The sequence below is a fragment of the Myxine glutinosa genome, chromosome 11 (genome assembly GCF_964187855.1).
Source record: "Myxine glutinosa chromosome 11, kmMyxGlut1.1, whole genome shotgun sequence".
In the NCBI taxonomy this organism is placed as follows: Eukaryota; Metazoa; Chordata; class Myxini; order Myxiniformes; family Myxinidae; genus Myxine; species Myxine glutinosa.
Genome location: NC_136271.1, coordinates 119,280,379 through 119,293,526, shown reverse-complemented (window position 1 = coordinate 119,293,526; position 13,148 = coordinate 119,280,379). Strand labels below are relative to the sequence as shown.

At 45.9% G+C, this 13,148-nt stretch overlaps 1 protein-coding gene across 1 annotated transcript in view; it reads left to right on the top strand.

Moving 5' to 3' along the window:
* The window catches only part of LOC137436928 (neurexin-1), a 1,559,617-nt gene that overhangs the window by 1,415,020 nt on the left and 131,449 nt on the right, over positions 1-13,148 (top strand). The window contains exons 18-19 of the mRNA XM_068131164.2: positions 1,340-1,429; positions 2,916-3,232. Coding sequence (XP_067987265.2) covers positions 1,340-1,429; positions 2,916-3,232 — 407 coding nt within the window. The remainder of the gene's footprint in view (positions 1-1,339; positions 1,430-2,915; positions 3,233-13,148) is intronic.

Here is a 13,148-nt window from a genome sequence, read left to right as displayed (position 1 = left end):
AGAGCTTCAGGGAGCAATGCAGGATAGGGATGTTTGGAGAAATTTCATCATGAATATCATCAGAAGTCAGACACGAATTGACAGAACTACAAAACGAAATAATAACATCTCCACTATCAACACACAACATTGAATTTTTATTTTATTTGTATACACTACCATTTTCATTACCGAAATTGAATATTTATATGCACTTTACCATCTTTACTCTGGACTTACCACCTTGTATTTATTCATTTATTTACATGTACATTTTCCCATCTCCCATTACCTTGAACGATTTCTTCATTTATATACACTTTACACTTTACCACATCCATTAGCAACACATAATATTGAATTACCTGTTAATTTATAAACACTCTTCCGTCACTGTTACTGACATAACACCTTGAATTATTTAATTATTTATACACCTTTTTTCGTTTTCTGCTACTTGTATTCCAACTTGAAGTTTTTTTTCACATACATACACTTTAGCATTTCGACTGCGGATGTAGAACTTTGAATTATTTATTTATTTATATACACTTCACCATCCCCACTACCTCTATGTTTATTTATTTCATTCATTTATAATCTGCTTTTTCCCAATTTTGAGGTGTCTTCGATGAGGACCTTTGTCATTTATACATTTTGTTTAACTTTTATTTTTGGGTGTGTGTTGGATTCGTCATTTTGTTGAACTTTTTGAGTGCCCTGTACATGTGCATGAGTATTAATTACTTGTGAGTTATATTTGAGTGCTCTATGTATTTGACTGCATTTGATGTGAGGTTTCAGCTAATACACTGTGATTGTAAAGTGTTTTCAAGTTTAGGGTAAAACAATTGTTTGACTTTTGTATGCTAAATACGTACCATAAAATCCTGAGTTTAACGATTTATCGGTGAAATGTGTTATAAAGTAATTAATTTCTATGTGTGAATGTGACATTCACACCACTTTCAAAAACCTTAAATTTTTTTCTCCCAAGTCTGAAGGGTGAAAATTCATGAATTAACATGAATTACAATAGATTAAGTTGGAGAATGCTTTAATTCCACATTGATGACACAAGTTGTCAAACTATTAACATTTGCTAAGAATCTCTTATAAAACTGTCACCTATGAGCAATCTCATGAAATTAATTAAATTCATCTGAACCTTCATAACACTCGGGTTGTTTGTTACCGTACATGCGATAACAATAAATCAACCGCGGACTTGATTGCAATTGGTGGTTTCTAAGCCAAGATGGCCATGCCAGCTCTAACCGTTACCGTAACATCGTGTGTTGCTGGGCCTTCGCCCCATGCACTGCCTGACACGGCGGCTGTTTTTCTATCGATCGTGAAGGAAACACAGATAACGAGAGACTGATCATCGCTAGAGGCCGCATTCCACCACGGCTGGGCCGCATAGCGGACGATTGGCTGCTGGATAAAGGTAACGTCTAATGGGACCTCCTCTGATAACCATCCCCCTCCTGCTCCCCCTACCTTCCCATGCACCCAACCCTCTTGGTTTCTGCTTGCCTTGGTCCTTCTTCACTTATACCTTGACCTTCATTTTCTTCCCATCTCCACTGTTTACCCTAAACCTCATCCTGTGCTTTAACCCAGTGCACTTTTCAACCCCAGAGACAAAGTTTGTTAACCTTTTATTTTCCATTTTGCTCTCCATCCGCACATTTTGTTCTGTCAATCCCCTGCTTATCTCGACTTCCTCCCGAATTTATTTCTACCTATTCATCCATTGGCACGACCAGGAATTAAAAAAAAAAAGCAGACTAATTCCCAAACTTAGAGACCATCAACACCAGACGTCATTTTTAACTTTCGGAAATGTACCATCTTTTGTCCCTGCCCATTGATAATGATATAACCTCAAAGAGGCTCTAACCCCTGAGTTAATTTCATTTTAACCTTTTCCATGAAACACACAGTTAAAGGGACTCTTAACTCGGTCTCCTAATTTCTTGAACTTCCTTAAAATTACAAAGCAAAAGAAAAATGTTTTTCAGTCGCAGTAACTAGCATTTAACTTGGTGTTGCAACCTCCTAAAGTGGCATAACAACAAAAATGGCATTGATGTATGACATCCCTCCTCACTTCAAAGTCCCTTTAACGAAGCACTGACTGCCCGAGATCATGCGTGCTCGAACGACAGCATGCTCGATTTTAATTCCTTATGTATCTATCGGTTTGTTTCTCAAAACCAGCAGCAAAGGTTGGTTTCCATCATTTTCACTGTCTTTTCCTGCCTGTCTGCATGCATCACATGATCACTGCTCAGAACTGTTCAACATGCTTGCCAAGCCCATGCTCTTCCCCCAAGCCTGCCCTTAGGTGTGCAGGGGTGTTTGCTCACTTCCTTGTGGTCTCACTTGCCGCATCTACAGTGATACTTAGCGCCCGCTTTGCGTTTGATGCCCGCTGGCATAGTGCAAAAAGCAAATGGGGCGGCACTATGGCACAAGGGAGGCATGCTTCATTTCCAGCACCTTAATTTTAAGTTCATTGAACCTTTGCGGCCATCTTTAACCACGACTCGTTTCTTTTCTGCCTGATGGTCAAGTGCTTACACCTAACCTTGCTGATGTGATGTTCGATGAGCATTCTTAAGGACAATTCATCTGACTGGCAGTCAGCAAGAGCAAGCTTTAACAAAAAACTTAATGGATTCATGTCCTTGCATGCTGCAGGTTTTTTGAGACAGAATTTATTTGTTGAAAAGAAGTTTGGTATCCCTGGTTTAGCAATATTAATGCACTTTGTGTCCTCTCTCCTCCTATTTTCATTGTTTCTCTTCTTTTTTTTCTTCTTTTTTCTTGTTCCATTCCTATCTTTTATTTATACTCTCCTTTTTTCTTTTTTTTTCGCATCTCCCTTTTCTTGCCGAACATTCCATCTTTGCATTTCCCTGAGCCAGGCCGACAGTTGACGATCTTCAACAGCCAGGCGTCGATCTCCATCGGGGGTCGAGATCGGCACCAGCCCTTTCAGGGACAGCTCTCGGGCCTTTACTATAACGGTCTGAAGGTGCTCAACATGGCGGCGGAAGGCGACGCGAATGTGCGCATCGAAGGCAATGTGCATCTCGTCGGTGAGCTCCTGTCACCTGTCTCGACGGAAACGGCCGCCACTGCAACACCACCTGAGATGTCCACAACCATCATGGAGACGACGACGACACTTGCCACAACGACGACGCGACGAGGACGCTCTACCACACGTGATACACCACTGGTATGGTTGGGAGGGGCATTTTATGTTTGAATAGTGTGGTGTACTTTCTGTTACGTTTTAGGCCTTTACAGTATTTCTTTATTACGGAATCATAATTTAGCTAAAACATTGAAATGCTCTATATATTAATTTCTCTGCAATTATATGACTTGGCCAAAAACATGCCAGAATTTTTATTTGGTATATCTATCATCTTGCATTGAGCGTGAAGTTACACTCTGAAGTTATGGCCGTTTTTGTTATCTTGCATTATCCTGCATTGTATATTGCATTGCATTGCATTGCATATCAGTTATCTTACATTGAGCATGAAGTTACACTCTGAAGTTATGGCCGTTTTTGTGACTCAAAACGTTATACCTACAGTGATATATGGAATTATGTCATCATACACTGGATTTGTGTCATAAGACATTGTCAAAGTCACCGAGGCAATGTCATGATGATGAAGATTCCTCCATGGGGCATGAAATATTTTCCATTTTCAACAAAAGACAAGCAGAGAGTGCCTCTTTCTCTGCCTCTCAGCCAATGGAGATGACCAGAAAAATGGCCTCCCAGGGTATTTGGACATAGGGCGCAAAGTGCGTTACTGCAAGAGATTCTAAAACATGCATGCCATGTACATTTATTTGTCATAGAATTGTATTTATGAACAGTGGGATTTTCAGGTGGATAGGGAATATCTACATTCGCCTCTAAGATGTTGAGCCTGGGTTGGATTCTTTACCCAACTGTCGTTCTGGTGTTTCACAGGCAGGGTGATTCCTCCATGTGTGTGCTGTCCCTGGGATGGACATTAAGTTGGGAGTCCCCGTCTGCTGACATCAGTTGTTCGACATTAAGGATCCCACTGTGTCCTTCTCGAAGAGTAAGCGAGCTGTCGTCAGCACCCCAAATTCCAGATTTCTGCCCTAACTCGCCGAGTCAGAGTGACGACCCGACTAGGATTGTAATTTATAGTAACTTCTTCAGCAACAACAACAATACAGTGTGGTACATCATGGTGATGATAGGGAATATATCGTTATTGAATATCACCAATCAAGTGTAGACATCATGTAATCGGGAGTGTGGTGACACAGGAAAGATTTTTGACCAGGTCTCGATAGTATCCATATTGTTTTTAGGATCTGCGAACATATTATTAACTCCTGTGGCATTACCAAGCTGTAAATGTCAATCCTTTGGTGTTTAAATTACTATACAACACCAGAATGAAAGTGAAATGGCAAGATAGCTCAGTCGGAGCGGAGCGTCTCTTTGTCTGAGCTTGTCTACTTTGGGTCCAAAATAGTATCCATAAAGAAGAATTGTGTTTTCCCATCGTATGCGACTAGCCGCTTCCCATTCCTGCATTGATTTCTCCATTCTGTCATAGAATCCATTTAATTAATAAAGTGTACAAGGTTTTTCCATTAGCCAATGTCACAGTGCAAATTTTTTTGTTGAAGTGGAGCGCAGTTTAAAAGGAGATAAAAGTTGTGACATTGAAGATGATTCTGTTGACCTCAGGAATAGGAAGTTATCGGCATTTTTTTGTTTTGTTTTGACATATATCCTCTCCTCTTCTCCTTTCTTTTATTTTCCTTTCTCAATGTTTCTTTCTCTCTTTTTTTAACTATTATCTCGCTTTTTCTCTCTCTCTCTCTTTCTTGAAACAAACGCCAGATACATCAAGTGCACTAGTCGGCGGCTCAGAAAATACTTCGACACCACATCCATCCTCATCATGAGTCTGTATATTGGGGGCTGACATGACAATATCAACGAGATAGCAGATTAACTCTTAGATTCAGGCGTCAAAAATCCTACATAAACGCAGCCATTGGGCCTCGGAGGTCTAACGGATGTATTCGTGTAATGTCTTTTTTATTTTTTATAGATTTTTTTTTCTTTCATATCCTTTTTCAATCCAAGTCGATGCTCATGGATGTGTATTTGCTCAGAAAATGTGAATCATTGATCCTATTAGTTGGAAGATTCCCATATAAGTAATGAATCTTTTCTTTTCTTTTTTGCAAAAAAATTTTGGGTTCTTGGTTTTTAAACTTTTTTTCTCTAAAATGTTGAGGCTCATGGAGGAGTATTTGCTCAAAAAATATGATTCACTAATCCTTTTATTTAGAATGTAGATGTCCACAACTGTCAAAAATCTTACACCTATGCAGCCATTGGGCCTCGGAGGCCCCACGAATGTATTCGTGTAAAGTTTTTTAATTTTCATATTTTTGTCACTGAATTATTTGTAACCAAGTTATAGGAGCATATAATGAGGCTCATATCAAGAAAATAATGATATAACATAGTAGTACAACAACATTTATGCGGGGCCTCGAAGGCCCCAGATCTGCATTCGTGTCGGATTTTCAGGTTATAAGTGAAGAATGAAGATTTTCCCATGAGCCTGAATGAATTTTTTTTTATGTCACTGAATTTTGTGTAACAACATGAAAGTCGGTGAAAATGAGACTCATTCAAAGAAAAATTGTACAGCATAGTTTTTGCAACAAAAAAAACCTTGTGGGCCTACGAGGCCCAATCACTGCATCCAAGGGTTAACCTGTGAATTCCTTGCAAAATTTGGTTAATTACCCCATGGAAGTATTCCAGGGGCAGAATACACTCCAAAAGGCAATCTATTATAAAATGAACTATAGACCACTGTGTGTATTTCCTATCAAATATGAGTTGTACGGCCAGGATTGTGGATCCGCCGTTTGGATAGGTTCTGTCTGGGCTGAAAGGATCGAATCCTCGATAAAAAAAACAGTGCCCAGCTGATCCAGGCAGTTGGAAAATTCAGTCAATTGCTTATAAATTAAGGTTATAACTTCAAATATAATCGATTTTACAAGTACAGGTACTTACAAGTTCATAATATATCTGCGTATGTGTGTTTGTATATGCCCGTTTATATGTATATGTGTATAGTATGTATATGTATGTATGTATGTATGTGTTTATATCGATATATACATGTATATATGGTGTGTGTGTGTGTGTGTGTGTGTGTGTGTGTGTTTTGTTAATGTCCGGTCTCCTTCTTGTGACTACAATGCAGTACTGTAATTGGTTTTTATTTTGATTGGACTGCTCATCTAACTTTAGGTGCAAGTTACCCATTGTCAGATATAACTTTGAAAAGATCTTGCCTCCTGTCAGAGTTGTGAATATATTATCCATGTTTGAAAAAGTATCGTGTAGATTACCTTCTAATACCTCATTCGCCGTTACTTTGTAATCCTCACAAACTCTAACTTGATCATCTGCATTTGGTACTATGAAAATTGGAGTGGCCCATCTACTTTGAGCTACCGTACTGATAATGTCCTGCATCTCTAATCTCTTAAGATTTTTTTTTCTCCACCCTTTCCTGCATGGCATAGGACATAGATCGTGGCTTACAATAGATAGGTTTGGCATATTCTCGTAGCACCACCCTTGCATTGCACCCACCTGGCCTGATGAAGCCTCACCAGTTTCTTCCCGCAATAGTGCTGGCCTGCTCCCAGCCAATATCATCACTGGGAACCAGTAAGACTGGTTTTTGTAGTTGACTGGTAGCATGAGACTACCAGTAACTGGAATCTTCTCTCCAGTATAGCTTCGCAACTACACCTTCATCTTCTGCAGTGAATGCTTTGGAAAACACATTTACAGATTGCCTTCATCCATGTCAACTTCCATTGGCCCCATCAATCCTGCGATGTCCACGTTGAGCACAATCCCACATTGCTCACTGTTGGTTGTATTTGTGCTCTTGATGATGTGCATCATCTTTAAAGCATCTCTCCCTCTGTCTCATAATGGTAGCCAAATGGATTTTTATTGTGTGAAGGGTCTGTTGGTTTCTTGTTTGATGTCTGCTTCTGCTGCCTGATGATATTGTCCATTTCCGACAGCATGCCTTTGAGAAATGTCCAACCTTCAAATAAGGGCAAGTTTGGGGCTAATGCTGCCCAAGACAGCAATGGCATGCCCTGCTCTGGATGCTTCCACCCTTTGTTATCATAACTAAGTGAAGGCTTTGGAGCACGTTGCTTCTGAGTGTACAGCTTGTGTTACATATTTATGTGAATGTATGTGAATTACTATTCAGGTCTTTGCTTATCAATGTGTAGTCGATTAAGGGTTGTTGTGATTAAAGGGTCAGGAGCCCTTCTGGGAAAAAGGAGACCGGAAACGGGAGAAGAAAAGACACGAGGTCCGGGAGAAGCGACGATTCTTCTTCTTCCTCGCCCAGCTCCGACGAGAGTTGGGATCGATATTGAGCAGCGTGGAAAAGCTGCGTTCCCAAGCCCGTCTGGCGAGAGGAGTTACCGGGACGTGTAACTACCCTTTTGACACGTCAAGTTGCCGTGGGGCCGTGCACAGACCCAGCGTCCGGCACAGTTCGCCGCACCGTCTACAAGGACGCGTACGGGTCGCACTTTGGGGCCTCGCGCGCGTTGCCAGCGGCGCTTGCTTTGCCCGCTTTGCCTGCTTTGCCTGCTTTGCTTGGCCAGGAGGTGTGCGCTGCAGCCGTGGTTCCCGGTACGGTACGTGCCCGGTGGAAGCACGTCCGCCCGGGGTTCGTTCAACCGCCCGTGTGCGGCGAAGCCGACCATAACCTTGTTCAGGAGGGGCCCAGAGACATTGTGAGGGACAGAGACCAAAGGGGTCGTGAGTACCCAAGGGGTCGGGAGTGGGGAAAGGGGATACACATATATAAGATGGCCATCTTAATCATCTCGGGGATTGATTGTTGATTGTGGATTGTTGATGGTTGTTGATTGTTGATTCCTTGGGGGAATATATTATTGATTACTCGGAATCCTTGGTGTGGGGTTTCTTATGGACTGGGATTCATATTGATTGCGTTACGAAAGCGCATACATAATAAATCTTTCTGGCGGAGTTCCTCTCACGGTCCGGGGGTCACCGAGACCAGGTAGTCACCGGGAGGACCACGTAACAGAATTGGGGGCTCGTCCAAATTACGATTTGCGGATTCGCAATTGGGTCTACGTCCGGGATCTAAAATTGTATAAAATAATATTTTTATTAATTAAAATTTATTAATTAAGTATTAATTGGTAAATTTTTGGGGAAAGTGGGGTAAAGTCTTGGGTGAAGGTTAACAGGTGTTAACGATAGGCACCATGGCGTTTGTGGCACAGAACTTTGCGGTAACCCCGAGTGAGGCACAGTTCCGAGCGTTACTAAAGTCGGACCTCTTGAAATTGGCCAAACATTTTAACTTGGAGGTCCGAACTAATTTGAGGAAGGCAGAGTTGCAGACCACGGTGATACAGTCTATGGTGGGATTAGGAACATGGGACGAGTTAGCCTGGCAGTGGCTACCCGAAGAACCAGAAGACGTTGAGCTCCGGAAACTGGAGTTGCAATTACGGAGCCAGGAACGGATCAAAGAAGAAGAAAGGAAAGCAGAAAAGGAAAGAGCAGAAGAAGAAAGGAAAGCAGAAAAGGAAAGAGCAGAAGAAGAAAGGAAAGCAGAAGAGAGGAGAGAAGAGAAACAAGCAGAGGAAAGGAGAGTGGAACGAGAACTCCAGGAAAGGTTAAAAGAAGAAGAAAGAAAAGCAGAAGAGAGGAGAGAAGAGAAACAAGCAGAGGAAAGGAGAGTGGAACGAGAACTCCAGGAAAGGTTAAAAGAAGAAGAAAGGAAAGCAGAAGAGAGGAGAGAAGAGAAACAAGCAGAGGAAAGGAGAGTGGAACGAGAACTCCAGGAAAGGTTAAAAGAAGAAGAAAGGAAAGCAGAAGAGAGGAGAGAAGAGAAACAAGCAGAGGAAAGGAGAGTGGAACGAGAACTCCAGGAAAGGTTAGCAGAAGAAGAAAGGAAAGCAGAAAAGGAAAGAGCAGAAGAAGAAAGGAGAGTGGAACGAGAACTCCAGGAAAGGTTAGAAAGGATGAAAACAGAGGAAAGGAAAGCAGAAGCAGAGGAGAGGAGAGCTGCAAGGGAACTCGAAGCAGAGGAGAGAAAAGCGGAAAGGGAATTGAAGGAACGTGACATGGCGCTTCAGCAAGAAATTAAATTCAAGGAGCTGGAGTTAATGAGAGAACGGGGAGAGGTACCACCCTTGCTGACGGGGTCGACACCCAGCCAGAACACCTGGGATGTGGGCAGACATGTGAGGCTGGTTCCACCCTTCAGTGAAAAGGAAGTCGCTAAATCTTTTCCGCACTTTGAGAAAGTGGCTCGACAGTTAAACTGGCCGGAGGAGGCCTGGACCATACTAGTACAAAGTGTGCTGGTGGGAAAAGCTCAAGAGATTTATTCGGCGCTACCAATGGACCAATGTGCAGATTATGAGGTATTGAAGAAGCACATCCTCAAAGCCTATGAGTTGGTTCCGGAAGCTTACCGGCAAAAATTCAGGAATGCCAGGAAGAGGGAGAGTGAGACCCATGTGGAGTTTGCCAGAGTGAAAGAAAACATGTTTGATCGGTGGTGTGAGTCAAAAGGAGTCGGGAAAGACTTCGAAACATTGCTTGACTTGATCCTGGTGGAGGAATTTCAACAGTGTGTCCACGACGACATCAAAGTGTACCTGCAGGAAAAGAAAGTACCGAAGTTGTGGGACGCAGCCACCATGGCAGATGATTATGCCTTAACACACCGGATAGGGGTCCACGAACCTAACTCCTCGCCTAGATCTCCGCAGGGGAGGTGGGGAACAGCAGGTGCGGAGAACGACAATACATGGCGGCGGCCTCGAGAGGATTATGGGGACAACGCGGATACCCCACCTGTTCGAAATCAGAGGGCTGCGGGCCCAAGACAAACTTATATTTCGGGGGGCCCGAGGCAGACCACGAGTTTTTCCTCCGGGCCTACTTGCGCTTTTTGCAAGAAACCTGGACACTTGATGTCCAGTTGTTACCTCATGAAAAGGGAAGACCCAGAGCGGAGTCCGACTATTACCACTCCGAATGCGATGGCAAGCGTAAGAAATCGCCCACAGAAGAGTTACCAACCATTTATTTATGAGGGGTTGGTCTCACTCAAGGGAGACTTGACTAACCCAAGACCGGTTAGGGTTTTGAGGGACACAGGAGCCCATCAATCCTTAATGCTTGAAGGCATTTTGCCATTGTCAAAGAGTACCGCAACTGGTGATAGTGTTCGGTTACAAGGGATCGGTGGCTGTGTTAGTGCCCCACTTCATGTCATCCATTTGGAATCCGATTTGGTGTCCGGACCGGTCACCGTCGGTTTACAAGCCACGCTTCCTGTAGAGGGAATATCTGTGATTATTGGGAATGATTTGGCTGGGGGGAAAATTTATGGTAACCCGAGGGTTGGTAAAGAGCACAGCAGGGAAAATAACACCCCACCAGCTCGGGATAGCGACAAAAGTTCCAAGTTATTTGTAGGGGGACTGAACTTCAACACAGAGGAAGAAGTTCTGACCTCTGTTTTCAACAGATATGGGCCGCTGGTGGAAGTGCGGGTGGTTAAAGACAGGGAAACGCAATGGTCAAGAGGGTTCGGCTTTGTCACGTTTGCAAGCACAAGAGACGCCAGAGAGGCAGAGAAGAATTGGAATGGTAAGGATTTGGAGGGTCGGACCATAACAGTAGGGAAGGCATTTCGTAGGCGTCGAGAGGTCTACAGAAGAGGACCACTTGGCAGGAGTTTTGGTGTTGGCAGCAGCCGATATTACTATGGAGGCTCCCAGAGTTACGGCACCTCCCGAAAGAATGAAGGTCAGAGCACTGGCCGAGAAGGAGACCGCCAGTCAGGTAACGGCTGGGACAAGGGGTCCCACCGTAACTGTTAGGAGTCTGGAGAAGTTGAAGCACTATATACGGGGGAGCCGCCGAGCCGAGGCTCCTACACGGGCTAACCGTGAAAGCCACGTTCTTAAAGGCGTCCAGGTAGTGAACTTTCCTGCACGGACTAACCGTGAACTCGACATTCCTTAAGGCGTCCATGTAGGAATACTCCGCTGGGCCTCCTGAAAAAGTGCTATAGAGAGGTTTAAATTTGGGGGGCTTTGGGTCACCACCTCTTAACCGTCATTCAAGAGAAACTAGAAGTGGTTGACGCTTGGTCCAGAGGGAATTAATCTTGGGGATGGTGTGAAATTTTGTTGCTTTATTTTTAAGTGATGACTGTGCCCGGGGGGAACGGATGATTTGGGGGGGGGGGGGGTGAGTTATCTGGTTTGTTTATCCAAGTTGGCCGGCAAAGAAAGTTTTCGCTGGGTTCAAACTTGGGGACACACATATATAAGATGGCCATCTTAATCATCTCGGGGATTGATTGTTGATTGTGGATTGTTGATGGTTGTTGATTGTTGATTCCTTGGGGGAATATATTATTGATTACTCGGAATCCTTGGTGTGGGGTTTCTTATGGACTGGGATTCATATTGATTGCGTTACGAAAGCGCATACATAATAAATCTTTCTGGCGGAGTTCCTCTCACGGTCCGGGGGTCACCGAGACCAGGTAGTCACCGGGAGGACCACGTAACACTTGTTTGCATTGAAGGAGCTGTGCTCCAACACGAATCGAAAGAAGTGACGCGACCAAAGACGGAATTCGTCTGAGTTGCTTTATTGAAACAAAACAGCTCAGGTATTCTGACAAAAGCCCGTTTATCGGGCAGCAATATATATACACATTTATGTCGGGAAGTTTGCCCGGCAAAAGCTATACCGGGCATGCCCGGGTGTCAAGGGCGAGCCATGGAAAGGCGAGTCTGGACCTGCCCGGGCGTGTTTGGCTGCGGCCTGGCAAGTCGAGGCTGGGCGTGCCCGGGCGCTCTGGACGAGCACTGGAAAGGCGAGAGCGGGCATGCCCGGACGCTCTGGGCGAGCCCTGGAAAGGCGATAGCGGGCATGCCCGGACGCTATGGGCGAGCCCTGGAAAGGCGATAGCGGGCATGCCCGGACGCTCTGGGCGAGCCCTGGAAAGGCGATAGCGGGCATGCCCGGACGCTCTGGGCGAGCCCTGGAAAGGCGAGAGCGGGCATGCCCGGGAAAGATGAGACCGGGCGTGCCCGGGAGGTTCGGGCGTGCCCGGGAACAGTGAGTCCGGGCATGCCCGGGAGAGGCGCGTCTGGCCGTGTTCTGGCCGGTGCAAGGCGATTGTGTGCATCCAGCGGTAATCGCTACACACGCCCCTCCAGAATCGACCTGCACCGGCAGGGTCAATTTAAGGGGGGTCCGGATGACCCGGCTGAAGCGACCCCTGGAGGGTCGTGGGGAGGGGTCCGACGTGGTGGTGGGTGGTCGAGCGGGGGGAACTGTGGACGGGGGGCGGCCTCGCCGTGGAGGAAGGGCCAACCGTGGTGGTCGGTCGACGTCCATGTGCGCCAGTTTGAGGCGGTCCACAGAGATCCGGTCCGACCGGCCGCCAACGTTGACGACGAAGGACTTGTCGCCCCGTCGCAGGACCCGGAAGGGCCCGCCGTACGGCGGCCGGAGTGGCCCCCGGTGCGCGTCATGACGCACAAAGACGTACTCCGCTGTGCGAAGCGCCGGGGGGGGGACGTAGGACTGGGGGCCACCGTGGCGGGACGTTGGCATGGGGGCAAATCGGCGGGCGGCCTCCTGGAGGTCCGAGCGCTGGTGTGCGGCGGACCAGGGACTGGTAGCATCGGGCACGAACTCGCTCGGGACGCGGAGCGGCTGGCCGTAGACGAGCTCGGCGGCGGACGCCCGGAGGTCCTCCTTGGGGGCCGTGCGGAGGCCCAAAAGGACCCACGGCAGCCGGTCGGTCCAACCGTCGTCCTGAAGGCCGGCCATGAGTGCGGCCTTCATGGAGCGGTGAAACCGCTCGCACAACCCATTGGCTTGGGGGTGGTAGGCCGTGGTGCGGTGCAGCGTGACCCCCAACGAGCGGGCGACCACGCCCCAAAGTTCAGACGTGAACTGTGGGCCGCGGTCGGACGAGATGTCCGGC